The following is a 17,878-nucleotide window of genomic DNA, read 5'->3' as shown; positions in this document are numbered from 1 at the left end:
CGCGCATCTGGTAGCGAGCGTAGCGAGGCCACTCCCCCGCAAGAGAGCATTTGCTCTGGAGCAAATTTAACCCAGCTGCATTCACACGTGCACATTTGTTCCGGCGTAGCGTCGCAAACGAGCATTTGCTCTGGAGCAAATTTTTAAACCACCTCCCTGAGGTGGATCAAATTTGGTCCGGTATCAGCTCTTTAGTGGAGCTACGTCGGAGCAAATGTGCACGTGTGAACGCTCGACTGGATCTGCTTCGGCGCAGCGTCGGATCAAACGTTGCCGTGTGAACGGGGCTTATGTTGACATTTCACCTCTCATTCAAGCAGGCTGCATCAGTTTTTGAAACTAGGTTTCATTTGCCAAAGTTGATCTGGGGTGAAAAAAAAAAATGTATGCTCCAAATTAGTCATTACGCACAAACACAAATGCGACAGTCATTCAGATGATCATGAAATGAGCTGGATGAACGAGAACAGTCATCCAGATATGTTCAGTCGGTTACTTTAGGACCCAAAGTGGTCACCCTATGCACACCTTGAGAAAGCCCCAAAGGAGGTACCATTTTTTTTTGGGGCCCATAATGAAATCAAACTATGGACTGGAATAACTGATGAAATGATCAAGGATTCTGGTCTTGGTTGTTGACGGTATCCAAAACACTGCTCAAATCAAGGGCTGGTCAAAAAGATTGTTTTCAAAAGCAGATTGCAGATACTCAATATAAAAATGGCGGGTGATTAATGCAGGAAAGTGCTCTTACACTCATGATGACGCAGTATGATTCACTTCGACACCAGCCCAGCAGGGAGACGCCCCTCGAGACTCTCCCGAGACTCCCCTTGCACTTTCATCTGGCAAAAACAAGCAAGGCGCTCCTGTGCTTTTAATTGAGCCTATATAGCAAAGTAAAGTGGATGATTAGCTGGCATCGATCCGCCTCCTCCCGCGACTCCCGGTGACATTTCCTCCCGTATTTCATGCTTTGCGCTGCCTTGTTTTCTTGTTTTGTTCCTCCCCCCCTCCCAACCTCCTTTCCTGCCGAGCTCAGGCTCACAGTTGAGTGAGCACGCCGCAGAAGGCTAATGCCGCCGCTATAATGCAACCCCTTCATCTTTCCTGCTCCAGCGCGACACAGCAGCGAGTTATGGATTTTCTTGCAAATGAAATGTGGAAGAATGAGGCAAAGGACGAAATAGACAAGGTCCCTTAGACGACTTCAGAGACCGGCGCCCCGCGGAAGTTGGGTCTTGGTTCTTTATAGATTAGAAGATCAGTCCGACCGGCACTCCCCTTCAGGCCCGAGTCAAAAGAAAATGGGGGCGGAAAGACTTTTATTTTGATACTGTTCCGCCTTATTTTTGTCTCCATCCCCATAGCAGCGGATGCTCTGAACTAACCCCCCCTGCCAAAAAAAATGCTTTTTCTGCTGTAATGCAGGCTAAATCTCTAATTACAATTTTGGGCTTGAGTAGCAGAAGTCATAATTATGGTACCTCTCATTATGCAAATTAATTGACAGATTCCACAGAATTAATTACCTTTCGTCCTGAGTTTGATTAGCAAATGAGAGTTTGCGGCTCCTGTTTAGATTTGGCGTTTGGTTTTGCCTTTTCCTCTGGTGGAAAGAGGATTAGAGAGGAGGGGAAACAAAAGGTGATGCAGATTCAACACGCCAGATGAATGGGAAATTGGACGGGATATTTAGTCAGAACAACAACAGACGAAACCTGTTGGAACAGACAGCGCCTGCAGATAACGCCGAATTAAATGCATTACGTCGCGAGAGCAGATTTTTTACAATGCGGGATTACATGCCGATTTTACGCTTGGCAATTGGCACAGGTTGAACTCGGCGCTGCTGGGCTGAAAAGAAAAAAAAAAAAGATTGTATGTCCCAAAGTAGCACTTTTGAGGAAACGGATTAAATATGCTTGTAAGGACTATCGGTATCTTACTAAAATCCTTTGGATACAAGAGTCAGTTTTCAAGAAATTGCCGTAGACAGTAGCGATGAGCTTCCTTCCTACTGACGTAAAATTTGAAATTTAAAACAACCATAGAGCTTTCAGTTGGTGAAGTTTGCTTAGTTTAATTCAAAACCCCGTTGACATGCTCATGGTGAGCAACGGCAGTCGCAGTTTGAGAGGCAATGGAAATTTGAGCACAAATGGTGGAGCAGCACGTGTAGACAGGTAACATAGCGACACTCACTAAATGACCAATATAGCATTTTACTGAGTCACTTACTGCAGAAGTAGAAGTGCTATTCTTCATATGTGGCGAGGTGTTCAGACGAGAAGGAGCAGCACAATCAACTGCATTGTAGCATTAAATTATGATGCACAAGCTAATTCGAAATTCTGTTGCATTATGTAGCGTATAGAGTGCAATTTTTCCTTATGTAAGAAAAACTTTTTGGGAGATGGAACGGATTAATGTCATTTCCATTCATTTCAATGGTGATAAATGATCTGAGAAAAGTGTTTTAACTTCAAAGCGTCACGCAACAAATTAAAGTCATATATAAGGGCATCATTGTACTTGTAAAAAGGGGAGCAGTTTTTGCAGGAGATTTGGCTCCGACTAAAATGTCACGAAGTGGAAAAAAAAGGGTTAGCATGGAAGAGTTTAGCGGGCTTTTTACAGAAATAAGAAATACTGTGCCAACCACTTTGAAAATATAATTTCCCATTTCGACACGACGCCCACAACCACCTAAGCAGGTCAATCAAGGAACGGTATTCACAGTTTGATGAAAACGAAATTGACGAGGGCGACATGGCCTGACCATAATCCCATCAGAAGGGATGAATGTGCACTGAAAGTCAGCCGACATCATACCGTTCAACCACACTAATAGATGGCCCCGCCAGCTGCGCTCCTTTGCCGTCAACTTTATTCAAATAGTCGCATCACCTCCCCGCCATTCTTGACATTGTCCAAAGGGCAACCCACCGACCAGCGGTCCAAATCCGTGTCTGTAATTCTTCATCAAAGACGAATTTAACAGAAAAAAAAAAGAAATAAAAGCAGAGCATATGGAAAGTGCCGGGTAAGGTCGTGTACCAGAAGTCACAAAAATAAATTGGGTTTCTGAATAAGTGGGAGTCTGGGAGAAAAAAAAAAAAATCGAGTGCAACTCTTGACTTTTGCAGGGGCTCCAGACCAACAGTCATGTTACTTAGACTGCAACAATTCATCGAATAACTTCATAATTTCATTACAATAAAGTTGAAGCAAACAATCTGCATCGCACATTTGAAGGATTTTTTTTTCCTACACCGACGATCATGACTACAGTCGCAAACACCACTCTGATAAAAAAAAAAAAAAAAAAAAAAAACGCCAACAATACAGACTTATTCACCGACACCCATGTCACTCACAGGCCGGGCTCCACCTTTTAAAGCCGTACACACTCAAATTCACAAAGTAGAAAGTGAGGATGGCAACCGAAAATGGGTAGATGTCGGCTGACGTAAGAGCTCCACGCAAACTATTTTCGAGCGCGCCATTCATAACACCGCGACGCAACATGTGTCATTAACATTTCCCCCCCTAGCCTACATAGTCTGACTCAACAGTTTTAACAGTTCTGCATAAAATCCAATGAACCGGCACTTGGTTTGTCAAGGTCGAACTGTTAATAATCCAGCCCGCACCAAGTATTAGTACGTGTCTGAAGCAAAACAACCTAATCCATATCGTGCGTCAGCGCACGGGTCTTTGGGTTTGTTTTGGAACAAGCCTGCAGTTGTCAGTGGCGAGGCTAATTACCGGCGCAGCTCCCCTACAGGCTAGATTTCTACACACCGGGAGCCTAATTTGTCTGACGGCCATTTTCATTCTTCCTTCCTATGGAAGATAACAAGAGCGTACGAGTAGCAATTAAATGCCGCCGAACCTCAGAGCAGATTACGTTGCCGAGAATGACAGCCATGTTTATTTCCCACCCAAGCGAACAACAAATATAATACTGCAAATGTTTACAAGACAGGTTACACTTTTTTTCCGTCCTCGGAGGCGCCAAATTACAGCCGGGAAGGTTGTCTTCACATCATGCGTAAGGGATGATGTTTCCCAACGACGGTACAGCACAAATGCGGTCAAAGTAATACGTCATTGCACAGAATTGGCCTTGTCAGTGATTGTCATTTTCAAGGACAATTATAAATTCAAGGGAAAGACATCATACAAATTAAGGCTTACAATGTTAAACTGTCGACTTTCTGCGGGGATGAGTACTCCGAATGTCTAATATTATTATGTCCATGACGTTTACTTTTTGTTTTTTAACCGTAATTGGGGTCTCATACCCTCCCCCTTCCCCGTCCCTCGAGTTCTAATTTTACACCCAAGTCCACCTTTGACCTTCTCTTGAAGAATCTGCCGGCAGAGAGCCGCAAAAGCAAAAACAGTCGGCGTTGTGTTTGTCTGACAGATGAGAACTCCACCGTCTCTTGGACAATGTTTATCTTCCTTCTTGTTCCCTTGGAGACTTAGGTGTGTTCTCTCACATCCTACACACTTTTGACTCTTTAAAAAACTTCTCACACCGCCTACCCGACTCCAGATGCAAGAATCTGAGAATGGATTTGCAGTACACGGTGACCCAATTGTGATTTTTCTTTTTTTTCCCCCCCATCCGTGCCGCATCGTGTGGTGGTGATGACTCATGGTAGTCATTAGAATATTCTCAGTTCCGAATCGGGCCTCGACCAGAGAGCAGCCATTTTGAGGACAGTTTTCAGTGGACAGATCAGCTAACCCTGTCAATGGCGATGAAATAAAACGATGCACGTCGTTATTTCCCTGCGTTTTCAGACAGGTGCCCGTTGACGATTGTTTCTTATGTTCGGTAAATGTTAAAAACGGCGATATGATGACGGTCACTTTTGCACCATTTGCGGTCCCTAGTGCCACTGTACACTTCCGATTTTTGTTTTTTTGGGGGGGCCAATAGGTGTTTTTAGTGTGTTTTTTTTTTTTTTTAATTCTGGCTTCACACTAGCATTAGCATCGGTTAAATTTGGATTACGTTGCCACTGTCGGATTGGAAGTCAAGAACCGAGGACCCGTTTAGATTAAATCTAATGTGGACAAGATATAAAATCTACGCATAAATATCAAGTTAGAACTTTACATGCCAGGATTATCTCGTACGTCACCCGAGACCAGCACCATTAAGCATAACCAGACGGTTGTGATAGATAGCAGAAGAACTCTGCGTCAAGGTGGGGGTTTTTTTGTGAAGATCCAACTATTTTCAGTGGTCCGGTGAATCCCTCGCTCCGGTTAGGTGTGGATCAATGCATGTGTCAATCCTTTCTTGAAGAGGACGTATCGATTTGGTTACTCTGGCTGGCCAGCGTCTAATCTCTTGAAATGGAGTGCTGTTCGGCCCGTTGGAGTCAGCGGTACCTCGGCAGGATGATACATGCTCCATATCAAACCTCGCCTCCGGAAGACCACAGATTGGAGAGGTTAATTGCATCACCCAGTCCAATAATTCTTACGTTTGTCTTGTGTGTGTGTGTGTGTGTGTGTGTGTGTGTGTATTAAACCTACCGTATTTTCTGCACTAAAAGGCGCACCTAAAAGCCTTCCATTTTCTTAAAAGCACACAAGCGTGCCTTAAAATCCGATGCGCCTTGTGTATGGTTATTACGGTAATATGTCGACCCCAAAATGGCTCCTTGCTCGAGACACGCTTACAACGCAGAGTTCAAACTTAAGGCGATCGGGTTACGCAGTTGAACACGGAAATAGAGCAGCGGCAAGAGAGTTTAACATGAACGGATCAATATTATAACTTACTGTTGGTTAAGTGAACTGTGTCGCTGCTTTATTAAATACGTTTTTACTGACATCTGATTGTTCTGTTGGTGTTTCCTTGAGCGTAGCTCCACCTAGTGGATGTATTGTAGATTGCGCCTTATAATGCGGTATGTCCAACATATGAAAAAAAAATTACAAAATAGGCCATTCATTGAAGGTGCGCCTCATAATCCAGTGTGCCTTTTAGTGTGGAAAATACGGTAATATTTTCTTGATTCCTTACTCTTTTTACACACGTTTTTTTTTTTAGTCATCTCGTGGTCAAACATGTATGCAAGGCATCTATCCCCACAAACGTTTATTGGAAAAAAAGGCCACAGAGTCGATGGCCGCCCAGTAATCATAAATCACATTTTCTAAAGCGTGCCAGCATTCACGATGATTACTGCGCAGATAGCATTGCACTCCATTCACTCAGAGAGTAGGGCTGAAGAAAAAAAATAAATTAGCTAGGCACCACTGCTCGGGTAGGATACGTTTACCGTAGTGTGAACGGAGCCACATCTTGCTGGAAATGATGAATATTTGATGAAGACTAAGTGCGCAGAAGAAAGCGCGAGTTTGGGGATGTTATTGGGGAGATAAAGGTCAGCTTTCTTTGGTCCGACTCGTACGTAAACGCATACTTTCATGAAGGAGGCTGTTCAATCTTAACGGAAAGCAATTGTAAACAGACAAAAAAAAAAAAAAAAAAAAATTGTATTTTCATTTTGAACCCGGAAGGCGGACTTAGTGGGAAAACCCTTTCCAGCAGTGTTACGGCACCACATACTAACGCTTATCGTCCATAATTAGAGGCATAAACATAAGGCGCAGCATCATAAGCCATCAAAATCCACATTTGAAGACTCATCGCATTTAGCTGTGATCGTTTTTATTTTTATTTTTTTTGTTCCTAGTGGCTGCCTGCAGAAAAACAGTATTGACATTCTCCGCTATCTAAAGTCTGCACTTTAGCCTCAAGCATGACATACTTTTTGCATAGCAAACCGTACAAGCCGCTTAATACAGCTATGAATACTGAAAAGGTTATTGCTGCCAGGTAAGGACCCGTATCCTAAAATGTATATGCCCGGTCTTCCACTTTAAGATTAACGGCATGAAATAACCTCTTGGAGTCGAAACCAGCCGGTCAGTCTCGAAGGGACTTGGACTATCAGAAAGGTGTACTGTGAAAAAAATAAAATAATAAAATAATTTTAAAAGTTAAAAACTCAAAATTTTAAGGCACAACATTTCACTTGGGGCAATTCGACAAAATATTTTTTGCTAAGGTAGAAATGAGCTTTCCTGCATTTTTAACCCAGTTTCCAGAACTAATTGTCCCTCTGCAAATTGTTTCTGAGTAAACAATTGACTTGCTTTGGTGTGCTAACCAACTTGGTGCCATAAATGTCAAATTTTTAAGCCTTATTCCCAATATCGGAACGCTGCGATGCGCCACTGATGAAAGCACAAGTACGGGACATTAACAAGCATTTTCTCTCGACAGAGACTTGACTTGCATTAATCCTCCTCTTATTCGGATAGATTCTTCTTCTCCATACACGCCGGAACTTTAATAACACAAAACTTCAGAGCATTGTTCAGCAGTGGAGGCGCTGGGGGTATGAATGATTTACCAGGGGTCTGTCATTTTTTTTCTGGAATAAGAATCGACAAGGAGAGAAGAGCTGACGTGTACGACATACCCAAATTTCACTATGATGTGTTTGCCATCCGAGAATCAAAAGTCACTTTTCGCTATTATTTCCTGGAATAATCCGAAACAAAGTCACCGCCGCTATTATAATTCATGTTAAATGATAGAAGCGTTCAAAACAAAATGTAACCAAAAAAAAAAAAATTACTGTTCACTACCGTGCCCGTTTATAGTCGTCAAATGGACAGGGACATTCCACAATGTGAAGAAAAAGTGTCATCAAGTAATTTTCATTTCACGTGACTGAATTTCTTGAACAATCAATCGGGGGAAATTGTGCGGTGACGGGATCTGCTCCCTCTAAAGTCCAGATGGTTGAGAGTCATTTCAATAATAAATGCCAGCCCCCTATGAAGCATTGGCAATATGGCGCAGCCTGACATGAAACGCACAGGCCACCCTTCCAAGATAAAATTTTCAAAGGTAGCCGTACTGCAATCAAACTATAACGTCGCCATTTTCCCCTCAGCCATGACCCATAGTCTTTTCCATTTTTCGATTTTTTTGTTCCCCCCCCCCACCACCTCACATTGTATGCGACGAATTAGAAGGCAGGCTGACATTGGCTGTCACAGTCAGCCCGTGCTATTTTTTATTTTTTTTTTTTGCTCCGCACCGAGATGACCCACCCTTGTCATCTTTCGGCGCATTAGTGTGACAAAATAGAGAGCAGATTGAAGTGGCAGCATCTGGACTAGGCGGGGAATGACAATGAATGGATTTTTTTTTTCTTTTCTTCTCTCCTACAGTCGGGTGCACACTTTTGCTCGTGCACAGTTTGTGACATAGTGCCGACGTCCGAAAGTTTGAAAATGTGGAAATGGTTGAAACGACAGATGATTGATGCTGAAGATTTTTAGGATTTCAAGGGAGTGGAATTGATGGTCGGGAAATTCGCACTGTGATGCAATAAGATAAGATAAGACAAGAAATCTTTTATTTGTCTCACAATGGAGAAATTCCCAAATTACAATTATTTATTGAATTTACAATAGACTAAATAAGGAGAATTACACAAGGAGAAGAGTTAGCGTGATGTCGTCATGAAATAAGCTAATGGTTAGCCTAGCTTCTTCTATTTCTTCTTCTACTCCGATTGATTTGTATTTACCAGAAGTCTGGATATCCTGTGACAGACATTTAATGTCATCACAAACTATCCCCACCTAAAAAAAATTGTGGGTTTGAAATTATTGGTAGTCAATCAAGGACATTTTGTCAAATGCTAAAGCCTCTTCTCAGTCTTTGGCTATTACACAGCTATTTTCTTTTTAAAAAATGAAGCCTGACTGTGGCATCAACACAACAAAAAATCTGTCCTATTTCAACAATACTAACTTTGCCGTGTCGCCGTGACGGGGTGTAGTTTGCTTGTGTGGAGAGATGTGGAGAGGAGTCGGGGAAATTACCACGTACAGTAGGATGGTGTTATGATGCTTTTAAGAAGCACAATGTGAGCATCCTAAGCTGCAATTACTGGCAAAGCATTCGGGTGTGGGAGGTAATAAAAATGTGGCGTTGAAGCGCCCATCCCACGCTAGCTTTGTTCCGACAGGTCAGAGATGAAACGGAGGCTGTACGGCGACCGGGAAAAGAGAGGGGCCAAGGCGTAGGCGGCGGGAAAGGGGTAACGCACGGTCACCGGTTTTGAATTTGACTCTCGAGCTTGAATTGGAAAAAGAAAAGGCGATTGCGTGACGTCAATTTTGCTTCAGGTTTGAGTCATGAGGAAATGATTCATCGGTCGATAGTTTTGGAACGTAAAGAATTTTGATGATCACAATTTAGTTGAAGCGCTTTAATGTTCATACGAACGCTCCGATGTTTGGATTGAATCTTGAAGCGACCGGATTGCCCGACTTTCCTGCCGCGGGATTCTAAACAGGAAGTAGATGCTGAAAAATCGACAGAATAATTGATTATCCAACACACTGAGTGGTATATCCAACACAATTAAACAAAACAAGCTTTTTCCTCTTAAAAGATACAAAAATAACGTACATGGCCACTTAATGGACAGGATTTTGTTCTCCACTTCCAGCAAATTAAAAACTGGATGAGTTGTGTCATGAAGTGCTCCTGGCGTAACTACGCCCCCGCAAAAAAATCATGCATTCAGTTCTCTCAGTTCTTCAATTTTCTCAGAAGTTCCTGGTTATGTCATAATTGGAATAATATATAACGCAAACAAACAAGATGAGATTCTGTCCCGCCATCAGCGCCGCAGCGGAAATTGGAAAGACCTTGTCGGGAGAGGTCAAATCACTACACAGACAGATTTGCGGCTTCTTATCCAATGGGGGAAAAAAAAAAAAGGAACAAAAAACTCTTATGCGGATTAACTGCTCCTTCAACCATTTTTCATTTTCAGAAAAGAAGGTATTAATCTGACAGCCAAGTGAAGCCCAAAAAACACTGTACACTTCAAAGCAGCGGGAATCGCTTTCTGGAAAAAGGGTCCGGTTCAAACGTTTTTCTAATTCTTACTTCCAGCGGAGGACAGAAAGACCCGGCTAATGTTTTAAACAATCCGCCCGAAATGCGCCGTTGCTTCGTAATGCTCCGAGCTCAACATTTACGCTTTGATACGCTGCTTAAGTTCTGATTTGGGAGGGCAAAGGAACCTGGTAAAGCGTTATTATTCTTCAAAAACACGTCCGCACTTCAAGGCACGTCTTTGTTGTTGTCATTGAAACGGAAGATAATGAAAGCAGATTGAGAAAGTATTTCACATTTTGTTCCGCCGTCTTTCACCTCCCACGCAATGCAAACTGAGCTTGGGCTGCGCTGTGCGATTGCTTGTTTAAAAAAAAAAAAAAAAAAAGTCTACTATTAGTCGATAATTCGAAGAAAAGCCCGATCGCTACTTACGCGAGACTCAGGCAAAACTGACAGCAAAAGCGGTGCCCACACACCTCGCTCCTAATGGCCGCCTGGATGGACGTACCCACCAGGATCAGCATTAAAAGGCCGCTGAACCGCCAAAAGGCCCCTCGGTTGTTTGTCCATTAAAGTTTTTTGCAGCGGCGTGGAGTGCAGGCACTTTACTTTCTGCTACCTTTGCCGGGGGTTGGTGGGGGGGGGGGGTTGCTTACTTTATCTTTACCTCCCTGTGGGATTGCATTCCCGGGACGCTTATCGAATCGCGAGTGCCCAAGGTCTACAAAACTTTAGCCAGTGTCGAGCAGTTTAAACAAGGGAAGAAAACGCGACGCGGTTGTGCAATAAAGACATTGAGCTGCTCCAGCCCAATTTGGACCATAAAGTAAAGAGGTGAGAGTGAAGAAAAAAAAAAAAATCTCTCGTCTCAGGATCCAACACGGGGCGCTTGAGGGCACTGGATGGCTACAATCCCCCCAACCCCCGCCCCTAGAGGCTGGATGCCCACACCTCAGGCACTTTTTTTTTTTTTTTTTTTTGGAACCGCGTTGGATCTGTTTCCCAGAACTGGAGAAGAACGAAGACGACTTTTGTCGACTCATAGCCGACTCTTCTATGGGTTTTAACACTCCACTCGTGACAGACTACAGCCGGGCTATAAATGTACCCGTGCCGGGGATAGTGATGGTCTAACAGAGGGGCCCTTAGGCCTCAATTCTGTTCACGTTACAAACCTTCCACCCTGACGACAACTCAGAAGCACGCCGCCGACAAAACTCATTCGACAACTTTGAGAAGTGTTAGTTGGTGACAATTAGCCAATGAGAAGATTCCGGACAACCTTTTAGCACCTTGGATCATACGTGACCACAATTTTTTTTTCGCTATTGAAGGCGATGCTGTGCTGTCTTCCGCATCTAAAGCAGGGGCGTCAAACTCATTTGTGTCGCGGGCCACATTGAAGTTACCGTTTTCCTTGGAAGGCATTTAAAGAAGTCAAGAATAATGGTTGATTCAATTATTGTTTAAGTTACTGTAATGAGGGATTTGGTAACAAAAAAATACTGACAATATCTCTCATATTTATGACATATGAGAAGTTGAAATTTTGGTCCAGATTTTAGCAATCATTGTAGAAGTTGACATGTTTGATTTCCTTTCGCGGGCCACATAATGTGAAGTGGCGGGCCAGATCTGGCCCCCGGGCCTTGAGTTTGACACCTGTGATCTAAAGCTTTGTAGAGTAGAGGTTGAAAGACTTTTTTTTGGGGGGGAGCGGGGCGGTAGTTGGACGCCAAGGTGTTGATGGTCAAGTGGTTTGGCGCTAAATCAACCAAGTTATAAACATCACAGAGCGGTGAAGTCGATGGGTCGCTTCAAATGTTACTTTAGCGTCACACAATACGGCAAAATGAGCAAGCTCGACGCAAACTGCGGCCTCGCACGCCTTCTATCTCAAACGAGAGGACATCTGAGGTCCAGTCGGGTGCTGTTGAGGTCCACTGCTACAGTTGTGCCATTTCTAGCCAATGTTAGACTAAACTTCCCTGGACGGAAACTAGCAATCAATTTGTGTTTGCTATTTTCACCCTTTCAGGGCCAGCGGTTACTACAGCGGACAACTCATGGTATCAGGTTACAGGGTGCATGAAAGGGTTCATTTCGATGTTGGATTGACTTGGCTGCGTTGAAATCCCGGGCCGACTATTATTCTCAATTAACTCGAATGAGCCAGACTGCAAAAGTTTGGAGGCTACGACTAAACCCAGTCGCTCTGCGGCGGTATCACAATCGACCGTTTCTAGCTCAAGTGAGGTTAGCGCTTCACATCGGGTGACAACCAACTTGGAAAGAGCGAAAATAAAAAATAAAAAACATCGAGCGGCAGCTGTCACCCACTGGTGAAGAAACTCTCAAGAACAGAGTCACAATAGCTGAGATGAAAAAGACAAGAAGTGAGCATGGAAGCGGGAACGATGTGTGTGTGTGTGTGTGTGTGTGTGTGTGTGTGCGTGTGTGTGTGCGTGTGTGTGTGTGTGTGTGTGTGGGGGGGGGGCGCGGCGGCTCCATTTATATTGGAGACAGTCAAGAGCCTGAAGGGTCTCATCAGCAGCAAATTTCCTGCAACGTATCGCAAGCTGGAGTGTAGTGTAGCTCACTCGAGCCTACTGTGCGGCGATAGACGACAGTATTGTACTCTGTAAAGACATTCATTTCCTCTCCGATAACGACAGCCATAACGGCCGATGCTTTGTTTATGTGGCGGACAGCGAAAATGACGGCCATTGATTTTCCTTATTCGTTCATTGTCCAGCTCACAATTGTATCTGCGAATACCGGAAACGAGGGTCCAATTAGAGCGTCCGATGCCACCCGGTGTCTCCGCAGCATGTTAAGATGACGGAGGCTCCCAACTCTCCACTTTTCTTGACTCGGATGAATGCAAAAATTGTTTTTTTCGTTGGAGATTTTGGGCGTAAGGCTGCGCTGTGATGACATTGACATGTTTGCTTTTACAAAATACTCAAATTGGAACGCCGTCCCATTCCAAAAAAATAAAAATAATAAAAATCTGAATTAAAATAGTTGGACATGCTACCGCCAGTCAGCCTGCTTGATGTCCGACTAAATAAAATGGCCGTTTGATTTGCTCGGATGGCTTTTCCCAAAACTTGAAAACCTTTTAATGCTATCCCTCCCAGGTGCCAAGTTTATTGGCACCTGGCATTGGCATACCAAACATAAAATAGATAACCTAACTTTGTGTATTTTAAAACCATTATAACTTTGCTGTTCCGCTATCTTACTGATGAAGCCAAAATAGCTTCTGTGTTGCGGCGCTTTAACGCTGTAAACAACAGATTGAACGCTACAGCAACACCATGTACACCGATAAAAATAACGGGACTCGCATCCATATATTCTTTATCTTCTGCGTAGAACCGCTGATCGTGATGATCTGGTGAGCTCAGGGAGGAGTTGAGGCATTTTTTTTTATGAATTCCGCTTGAGAGTTCTTTGTTGCACCTGCTGGTTTAGGTTTGTCAGATCAATTTTAACTTCATATCTGAATTTATGTATTCATGTCACAAGCCCCTCTCAATTAGTTTTGACTCCTTTGCAACGGTCTCAAATGCAACAACGTCAAACTGTTCACTGTAATTAGACGCCCAAGGCAAGTAGGCTGTTTTCCAAGCGACAGATTGGCATCCACGCCATCCAGCCCCCCCTACCTCAACCGGCCCCCTCAAGAGATTCGAAAGCGGAAGGTGCGTACTTGACATCCCATCAGCAGACGGCTCACTGACAAGTAGGCCGTAAAGGCTTTTTGCTCGCTTTGATTACACTAAGTGCACAGAGGCCAGATGCGACCCGAGCCAGTCATCTGTGGGCTTGCCAACAACGCTCGCCGGCGACGGGAGGGAGGGAGGCGGGGCGGGAGTGAGTCGGGTCACTTGGGGTTCCTTCTCCCCTGAGGAATGAAGCCATTGTTCTTCATTACACTTGAAGTGATTGTTGAGGGCTACAGACAGCGGACAAGTCCATTCCCGCACCTGTTTTCCATCGCCGGGACTCCGACTGGTTGAGCTGAAACCCTAATGGCACTTCATACTCAGTGTGCCACTTTGTGACTGCCAGATAAGACAATTTGCATGTCGATTTTGCGCAAAGGCGTAAAAATATCTCGCTTTCACAAAAGTGGGAACAATATGCCAAATGAGTCCTTGTTTGAAGAATGTATTTTTTTCTTTTGAAATGTCAATTTGCTTCAAGAAAATGAATCAACAAGTAGAATCAATTGTTGTTCAACTCGGGCTGTCATAATTCATCGAGTAACTCGAACAATTGGACTTCAAGAAAAGGTTGCATCGGAATCTCTGCCTCGAAGCTGCGCCGCAATCCCTTTCGCGGAAACCAAAGACCACTCTGCGAAGAAATAAGTTGGCGCAATGGCAGCAAGCCAGGAGGAAAGACTCCATAAAAGAAAGTATGGGATCAATTCATGCTTAACAAGAACAATTAAGTGCAACGTATACATCTACAGCACGTCATACATACCCAAGTCAACCATCGCTAGTTCGAATCCGTTCTAATGTCTCCCCGAGCGACACAGAGGCCAATGCACTTTCCATATCTTTTTTTGAACAAATGGTAAGAAAACATACACATGCCACACACACACACACACACACACACACACACACACACACACACACACACACACACACACACAAGCCGAATCACTCAAAACGCAGACTGGCCAACAGCAACAAGGCAACTCTACACTTTCATTTGCCGACACCCACGTCACTCACCAGGTCAGGCCATTCACACTCACATGTCATGCTGCACTTTTTTCGACGGCAAACAAGTTGAAACGGACTCAACGGCACCGTCGCAGCCAAGTAGTCCTCTCAATTTTGCTTTCACTGCTTCAAGACGATGAATCAATTCAACACAACCCACCAAATTCTTGACAATCAATTAATCGACTATGCCTATCCCGAGTACGACTCGACAAACTTTGAACCTCCACTGATCACTTCCCACAAGACTCCAAAATTAAAATTTGCCAAGACTTCTCCAAGGAGTGTTTTTAGCTGCTGAAGTCAGCCTTCAACTCAAGACTCAGCCATCCATATAACTACATCAGATATTACTCCCACTGGGCATTTTGCACGGCTCTTTAAATTTTAAACAGCCAAATATTTAATTAATCAGTTCTTTCATCTTGAGTTGAGGGTGTTTTTTTTTTTTGTTTTTTTTAAATATAATTTCACCCTGATATGTCCCCATTAGGTATCGCAAGCCAGCATCCCACTTAGAATAGACTAATTGATGAGATTAATTAATTGCATACAAGAGTCGATGAGCACAAAAACGACAGTTTCTGTGGGAGCATTTTAAGGACACCATGTTACTGAGACACCAATATAATGAAGTGAAATATGTACCGCAACACAACGTATCGATATTCGCCTATTTAATACAGCCGACTTGACACACAGATTGGTTCTCTCTCACGATGGCAAAAAAAAAAAAATTATGAAAAATCGAGTAATCGCTTCGAAAAAAAAATATTCAAAAAAAAGTCTCATAGTGAATACTAACAACAGCACGTTTCAAATTTGAGTTTTGCAAAATACAGAAGCGTGCTGTAAATGTTATAAATTGCTGTCATGGCCGCACAGTTTGGAAAAAATTGGATCTGGATCAAACTTGACGCATTTGAAGAAAGATACATGTATTATTCACCAGGATATTAGAGTAAAATGTGGCCTTCACTCCTCGAATGTTCGCAAAAGTCAGAGGGATGAACATTCTGGAACCGCACCAAATTCTAATGGGTTTTTCGTGGCCCATGTACCACTCATAAACAAAGTTTAGCCTTCTTGGCTGAGGTAACAAAAGATACCAGCGATTGAAGCAGATTCAGCAGGAGGTTATCTCCTGACCAAGTTTATATTAGCTCGGGTGCCCAAATTTAACATAGAATCAATAACTTTTCAATGTGTATTTGAGGCGAAAAGACAAAAAAAAAGAAAGAATGGAAAACATCCTGCAATGCTAACAACACAAAGCGAGTCAGCACTGTTCGGGCTAAATAATTAATACGCTTTGTGCAAATGCCGCCCGTGCTTTGTCTCAACCATTGCAACGAAGCTCGAGTCAGAAGTTGCAGCAGTACAAAAACAACACAGACTTGTTTAGTTTTGTGCTCACTCGGCATAAACGCCACAACCGGGCCTCCGAGCTTTCATGGATAAAAGCGATGCTCTGGATTAAGCCGCCCGTATAATCCACAACGCGACAAACATCTGCCATCCTCCAACATTATGAGGCACCAACTCAGCATAAAAAGGGTTTAAACAAAGAGGGGTGTTAAGTTTTAAGAGACTCACATGACATGCAAAAAACAAAAAAAAAAATTGAAAGAAAACATTTGTTGGCAATTCTTCTACAAATTGCATGACGGGGCTCAACCGGCCGGGCCCGTATGGCCCATGTGCCGCAAGTTGCCCACCCCTGCCTTAACGCTTAGAATCTTGCCTTGCAGAAATCGTCCCAACAAAACCAGTTTACGAGTTGCCCATAATTGTATAACTGATGTGAATACATTGCCAGTGTGATGGTGTGGAGTGGTGGTGATGGGGTGTGGGTGCGTCGCCTGCTGTTATTCCATCACATCTCCATGGCAATGCATGAGATGGAGGACCCTGAAACCAAGCAGTGCAATACTGCAATCACACACACACACACACACACACACACACACACACACTGCAGTCAACAAAATACTGTCCATATAAAGTTCATTCCAAACCATCCCAGAGCACATTCAACTCACTGGCGTGGCAGTAAAAGGGAACACTGACCCCCAGTAGCCTGCTTCATGCCCATGACCGTCCTGAACCCCGTTAACAATCCACGCATATCCGCATTCAAACCTTCTTAGCGGCGTACATAGACGCATTTCACACTACTAAAAAGACACGATTCCGTATTTCAACACGTCGTTGCCACTTCGGCGTATGCGCACAACACCAAAGGACGGCAATTTTTTGTTTTTCTTTCTTTAACTTTGAAATGCGGTACACAAACTGTGAAAGCAGCGAGATGGAATGAGCTTCTCGTTGTTTCACGAGTTGTGAAACACGAACAAATACAACAACATTAACGGAATACGCAACACTTTGGACGCTATTTGGACTCGAAAGCTTGAACTCTGCGTTTTGGTTGAAGCGTCTGCATTGAGGAAGCGCTTGGAAGCACCGGCGTTTGTTTTATTGCCGTGATTTACAACTGAGTCAAGTGGATGGACCGCAACTCCCAATACGTGAGCATGTTTTTTTTTTTTTTTTAACGACAGAATGCGACACATCAGAGTTCCCGTTTGCGTGGCTGACCAGCTGTCCAAAGTGATGCGAAAAAAATCTCCATTTAAGCAATAAGTCCAACTTTACGAACAGTCGGGTACCATACATCCCACCAGCTTGGTCGCGAGCCCAAAAAACAGGCAAAAAAAAAGAGAATAAATACGCTTGGAAATCCACACGTATAAAGATGAAGGGAAAGTGCATAATCCACAAAAGGCAGCTCGGGGAAGGACGACAACCTACCTTGGAGAAGAGCCGCCTGAAAGCTGAATAAAACGAGAATAGTCGCGAGAGAGCCGCAGCGTGGGTTCGCCATGTTGGACACCTGCTTCGGTTATGGTGGCGACGAGCGAGCGGCTTCACCTACTGTGGAGCCAGCCCCCCCACCCTCAACCCCGCCCCCCAGCACTCGCTCATTGCTTTCCACGCCTTCCCGTTGCTAAATCGCGCTAATAAGATCCGAACAGAGGCATATCGCTTATTTTGGACACCTTCAATCGTCATGCTAGTGGGAAATGCGAGTTTCTTTTCAACTTATCGCCATTTTGGGGTTGATTCTCTCCCGCACACACAAATGGAGCAGGGC

The 17,878-nt window shown here is 43.8% G+C and overlaps 1 protein-coding gene across 4 annotated transcripts in view; it reads right to left on the bottom strand.

The window, feature by feature from the left end:
• The window catches only part of cadm1a (cell adhesion molecule 1a), a 226,440-nt gene extending 208,775 nt beyond the window's left edge, over positions 1-17,665 (bottom strand). For 2 of the 4 annotated variants that reach the window (XM_019869641.1, XM_019869642.1), the window contains exon 1: positions 17,536-17,665. In XM_019869641.1, the coding sequence (XP_019725200.1) occupies positions 17,536-17,608 (73 nt within the window). In that variant the 5' untranslated portion in view covers positions 17,609-17,665. The remainder of the gene's footprint in view (positions 1-17,535) is intronic. The other 2 variants (XM_019869643.1, XM_019869644.1) reach the window with 1 other exon arrangement.
• Between the last annotated feature and the right edge of the window lie 213 nt (positions 17,666-17,878).

The sequence above is a fragment of the Hippocampus comes genome, unplaced genomic scaffold (genome assembly GCF_001891065.2).
Source record: "Hippocampus comes isolate QL1 unplaced genomic scaffold, H_comes_QL1_v1.1 scaffold109, whole genome shotgun sequence".
Taxonomy (NCBI): domain Eukaryota; kingdom Metazoa; phylum Chordata; class Actinopteri; order Syngnathiformes; family Syngnathidae; genus Hippocampus; species Hippocampus comes.
This window is presented reverse-complemented; position numbering and strand designations above follow the sequence as displayed.